Source organism: Callorhinchus milii, unplaced genomic scaffold (genome assembly GCF_018977255.1).
Source record: "Callorhinchus milii isolate IMCB2004 unplaced genomic scaffold, IMCB_Cmil_1.0 Scaffold7, whole genome shotgun sequence".
NCBI lineage: Eukaryota > Metazoa > Chordata > Chondrichthyes > Chimaeriformes > Callorhinchidae > Callorhinchus > Callorhinchus milii.
The window spans coordinates 3,953,756-3,959,874 of NW_024704748.1; the positions used below are offsets into that span (position 1 = coordinate 3,953,756).

Sequence of the window (6,119 nt, forward strand, 5' to 3'; positions counted from 1 at the left end):
AAACAGTAATAATCCACAAATGATCAAAGCACCTTTAATCCAAACAACGTAAACGGCAATACATGTGCTCCCTCGTGTAAAAAGCAACCTAAAATCCAGAGGAAATTTAAGTATAAGTATAAATTTAAGCTGCACATGTAATAAATAGACATACAATTGCTCACAGATCACAGGTGTGGCAAAACAGTGGAAGTTTCACTAAAGGACAATATAATGGACATACAGTAAACTCCTGATAACATAACAAGGGAAAAGGGCTGAGCGATGAGTTATCTGGAGTGGCGAGTTAGGCAAATGTATAAATACATAAATAAATGTGGCCGGGATACTGACAGCATGACGACTTCAGTGATAGTGACAAGTTAAGCCAGGGTCGATTTACCAGGAGTTTACTGTATAAGAAAGTTGTACGAAACCCTAGTTTGTTTGTAATACTGTACTTAAATATCCATACTTAAACCAGAACAGCTAGCAGATCTTGGATATAAAGCATATGTTTTATTGTCTTAATTCTATATGGTCAATAATATTGATAAGTTACTGTTCCAAAAAATATTTGCCAAATTCAAACTAAAACTTATGGAGTATGGGTGAATGGTGCTTTGGGAGCCCTTAATTGCGTACTATATGATTCACTACAAGTGACGCTCAGATTGGTATAACTGGTTTGTACAAGTACAAAGTGTTTTAATTACGCTGCCAGCTAAGCGGTTAATTGAAGCAAAGCTTTGCAGGTTTAATTAAGACCAAAAGAGATGCCTCCCTTTATTACATAGCTTTGTGGTGCAAATATATAAAATCCTCCATGGGAAATCATTGTTGCGCAAAAACCAATTCCCATGTATCAAAATTACCGTAATACCATAGGTTGAAGTTAGCATTGCAGTAATTTAAAGTTTAGTTCTTTTTTGGGCAGGGGGCAGGGAAGAGAGATTTTTTTTATTAAGCTGTAGTTTAGTTCCTTAAACCCAATCTGGATATTGTGAACTTGTTGTAAGAAGACGGCGAGTGTGTAGTTAGGAAAAAGTAGTTGGGGCTTTTACTTGATACGCTCTGAAAAGAATTGTGTTGGTTGAAAAGCTTAATCTGAACAGAGAGGGCTTCCGTTCAGCACATCTATGTATTAGACTGCAAGGGATCAAGTGGATGTTTCAAACCTAAAATGTTTGTTGATTGATTTCAGTATGAAGAGCATTGTTGAACTGACCAAAACATTGAAGGTATAAACAGTCGAGTCAAGCTTTTGTTCAAAATTTAAGGCCTCCAAACATCTACATAACACTTCAGCATTATTAAGGAATAATTGATGTCTAAGTAGAAATCAGACCAACCCACACCAAACCAAAATTTGCATTTAGCTAAGCTGCTGTACTTTGAAAACCAGTTTTAATATGGGAGACAAAATTGGCAACGAGGTTTTAAAGTATCAGATAGTGAAATACAGTCATCACTTTTTGATACAATTTTATTGAAATCTGAATCAATCGATCAGCACAATAGTGAATACAAGTTTGCATGAACCCCTCATTAGGAATGGGATACAAGAGGGCATGTGGAGTCCTGTAGCTCAGTGGTTATAGCACTCGCTTCACAAGCGAGAAGACCTGCGTTCCATTCCCGCATAGGGAGAAACCCTGGGCAAGTTTCCTTACTCCACGCCCCTCGGTTTACACCATTTTTAAAAAATAATAATTTGGTCACTCAATCCACGGCTGTTTGTGGGACACGGCTGTGCACAATTGGCTGCTGCGTTTTGCCCACAAAATATACAGTCAATTCACTTTATAGTATATTCTGTGAAGCGCTTTGAGACGTCTCGAAGACGTGATAAGGCACCATATCTAATGTAAGGATTATTATTATTACAAATATGACCAATGCATCAACTTCATTAAACTCTCCCTCGTAACGATTACTCAACATTATTTTTTGCCATTAGCTGGCGACTACGCATTTTATTTATTCCATATTTGTGTCTCACTCACAATAACATAGGAAACAATTTGTTTATGAAGTGGCCAGATAGAAGTTGTGTTGGAAGAAGAGTCAAAATAGGAAGCAAGTAGAATCCTAGAAATCATAAAAGGTCTTTCAGCCCATTGAACCTAAACTGGAGCTAACTCATCCACTGGAGCTAACCACTCCATTCCCAATTCCTTGCTCTCACCTTTTATATTCTTCCTTTCAAGGGTTAAAAACTTTTTGAATTTTGAAGACCTCAACTATCTGGCTCATTTCCACTGAAAGCAGATCCAGACTTGCACTTGATGGATGGGAGGCAACTTGCTCAGGGGGTGTTGAAAGAGACCTAGAGGGGTTAGTTGACTCATTGCTCACCATATCCAAAAAGAGAAACGTACTGCACAAACCTACTTTTCAAAATAAGTTCACGTCTCCAGACGTCATGCTCAAGCTGTGCAGTGCTCCAGTTAAGCCTCATCCGGAGAGTTACATACAATAACTATGCCATATATCCAGCTAAGAGAGGCTGATTAGAGAATAGCAATGAGTATGTGAGGCATGAGCTATAAGGAACGATTAAGTAAGTTTGGATTCTTCAGTCTTAAAAATATACATCTCAGAGGAACTTTATAGAGGTATTTAATGTACGTATTGGGACAGGAAACCAAGCCTAAATTAATGCTTGCAGATCCTCCAAGGCAGCAGCACAGAAGGGCATGTGAAGGGCAAGTTTAGGACAAGGCACCAGGAAGTATGTCCTTACACAGAGTAAACAACTGAAATATGTTACCATGGGTGGTTGAGGTCTGGGACCAGATTAAATTAACATCTTCTGGAGGACGATGGGGCTGATAATCTGGAAGAATGAGATGTGATCTCGATTGGAAAGGAAGGATGTGAACATTCAAGCAGAGACTGTAACTGGTTACGTACACAAGCCTCCTAATATATGCCATCGAGGCTTACACATGAAGTCAACAAGAACAACTGACATTTGTATCGTACCTTTCACATCGGGAGGACATCCCGAGGCGCTGGACAGTCAGGGATTTGGACGTGAGCAGGGGTTTGGGATCAGGAGAGTTGAAGGGCAAGGATGGTAGGGGGTAGGAGGGTGACCAAAGTTGCAGGCAAAGAGGAGGGTCTTGAGACGTGTCTTGAAGGAGGCAGGGAGGGAGCAAGGCGAAGAGACTGTGGGATGGAGTTCCAAAGTGTGGGGACAGAGATGCTGAAGGCCCGACCGCCTTGTCAAGGTACCAGAAGCCATGTAGCACCCATGGACCTGTTACCGCAACTGGAGTCAGCAGTTTGAAAAAGGGAGAAAACATTTGGAAGATTTTTCAAAACATAAATAAGGGTACTTTGTATAATTGGAACATTAAATGAGGCATTCATGTCGTTCAAATTGTAACTGCTGAAAGGAATCTAGACTCAAAACCCCTATATAAAAGGTACATTTAAATAAATATTACTTCCTATAATTTTAGTTGGACAATCGCATTTGCAATGCAGTGATTTACAGAGAACCACTACTGCAACATCAGCTGACTTGGAATTGGTCAATGGCAAATAAATTAAACTGGTAAGTAGATCATTGGAAAACAGGCAGTGCTTTTTTTTAAAATGGGGATTAGATGCATGACTAATCCTTATTACAGTAAAACATCTTTCTTCCCTGCAACCTTCACATTCGTGAAAATATTTAAAGCTGAATTCTCAGCACAGATTCTGGGTAAAGGTTCTAATTGAAGAATCTTGCCTGAGAATGATTACATTCCAAATGCATCCTTATAATAATATAAAAGTAATCCTCGCATTTGATATAGCGCTGTTCACATCGTCTCGACATCTCAAAGCGCTTCACAGAATAGACTGTAAAGTGAATTGACTGTATATTTGTGGGAGAAATGCAGCAGCCAATTGCGCACAGCAGCGTCCTACAAACAGTCGTGGATTGAAATTACCAATTTATTATTGTTTTTTTTGAGGGATTATTATCAAGCGGGTGGAGTAAGGAAACTTGCCCAAGATTTCACCCTGCCGGGAATCGAACCCAGGTCTCTCGCTTGCAAAGCAAGTGCTCTAACCACTGAGCTACAGGACTCCACAATATAATATTTCATGCTGACACATTAATTCCTCTCACACCAGTTCTGCTGTTTCACAACAATTCACAATAATTTTACATTTATATAGCGCCTTTCACATCGGGAGGACATCTCAAAGCGCATCACAGAACCAGCTGGGAACCCGCTGGGGGAAGCTGAGGAAGGGGGGCGGGGGGAGAGGGAGGGGAAGATGACCAAAAGCACATTCATCACAGTCTATGAATGTTGGCAAATTATTTGACAATTAGTCTGCGGCCAGAGCTAGAATTGCAGCTAAATCAATTGCCAACATCTTGTCACCCGACATCGCCCCAATCTGTCTAACCATACAATTTTTTTTGGCAAATTTTACTTTCATCATATATCGATAGCTTTGCTGGTGCTCATGGCATCACATCCTCACCGATACTACCAGTCTTCACAGTTCACACCATTCCCATGCATTGCAAAGAAGTAAACGTACAGAGAAGAGGAACATCTGACATGCATTATGAAAACTCTGGTTGTGGTACGCAGGGAGATTACAGATGTACAAGGAGCACTATCAGACTTGTTCTCGTGTTCAAACTGGCTCTAAACCAACTACATAAATACATTCAACAACAACAACTTGTATTTACATAGAGCTCTTCACGCAGGATAGCATCCCATTCATGCCAAGTGAGGCACAAAAATTCAATTGCCTTAAGCTTTTATGAATGTTCCATCTTTTATGGTGATGTGGCATTCTGTAAATTTGGAGCTCCAGAGAAAATCAACATGTTGAAACACTTGCAGCCTAAAATCCCAACAATGATTCCACAAATACCTAGCAACTACAATAAAAACTATCAAGAAAAATGTATTAATGATATATTGAACAGGAAATCCACATAAACACACCTACCTATCTCAGCAGGTAGCTGCTTAATTTTGTTCTCTCGGATACTCAGCATTGTAAGTTTGGATAGGTTTTTGATGTCCTTCTCCACAGTAGTAATACGGTTAAACCTCAGATAGAGAGTGGTAAGGGAAACCAGTCGGTATACAACCGCAGGGATTTCTCGAAGTTTGTTATGCCGTAGGTCAAGCATTCGGAGTTTCTTCAAGTTATCAAGAGAGTCAGGCAAACTTGTGAGCGAGTTCTCACTTAGTGCCAGTGTGACCAAGCTCACAAGACATCCCAGTTCTGCTGGCAAACACTGCAGCTTGTTACTATACAAATAAAGTTCAGTTAATTGGGTCAGTTCCTTGATTGATGTTGGAAGCGTGTGAATAGACCTCTTGGCCAAGTCCAAACGCATTGCATTCTCTTCACGGCACTTGTTTAACTCTTTCACCACTTCGGCATTGCTTGATTTTTTACGCCCTGGCGCTGGATTTGGACGTTTTATTGTATTGTCCACTTGGAATTGCACTCCGGGTTGTACTCCACTAGATTCCTTCTTTCCATCTTTCACATCTTTCCCTTTCGTTTTGGATTCTTTCTCTTTGCTTTCTTTTCCAAAACTACCAGAGGCCTTGGTATCCCTTTCCTTGTCTTTGCCCAAAGAGACTTTGGGGTCCTTTTCTTTGCAGTCTTTGTCTTTACCTAAAGTACTACTCATAGTGGCTGCAAAGTAGGTAGCCAAATCATTTAAGTTTTTTTTCAGAAAAACAAGGAACAAATTCTTATCTTCAGAAGTTGAAAGCTTTGAATTTAAAACATTCTAGGAAATCAAGTAAAATGGAGCAACGAGTGGATATGGCCCCAGCTTGCACATTTGCCATTGATGCACATTGTCTTCAGTTCTGGAAAGTAGCTATCGTCCACATGCTGAACGTCGATAGTCCCCGGTTTCATTTGATCAGTCCATTGCTCCTACAAGAAAACAAGTACGAATAAAGGTTAGCGCCTGCGATTCAGTTGTATATCACAAAGGATTTCCAGCACATCATAAAGCGGACACCTTAAACAATTTCTTTAGTGTGAATATTTTCCCAATGAGGAATGGCAATACTGAAAATACTAAAAGACAGCATTGGAAAAAATTCTCCCAATTTATGTGCTTACATCGATGTTCTGGTTGT

General features: G+C 40.0%; 1 protein-coding gene across 1 annotated transcript in view; it reads right to left on the bottom strand.

The window, feature by feature from the left end:
* shoc2 (SHOC2 leucine rich repeat scaffold protein) overlaps nt 1-5,906 on the bottom strand; it is a 28,813-nt gene extending 22,907 nt beyond the window's left edge. The window contains exon 1 of the mRNA XM_007903610.2: nt 4,957-5,906. Coding sequence (XP_007901801.1) covers nt 4,957-5,656 — 700 coding nt within the window. The 5' untranslated portion in view covers nt 5,657-5,906. The remainder of the gene's footprint in view (nt 1-4,956) is intronic.
* Between the last annotated feature and the right edge of the window lie 213 nt (nt 5,907-6,119).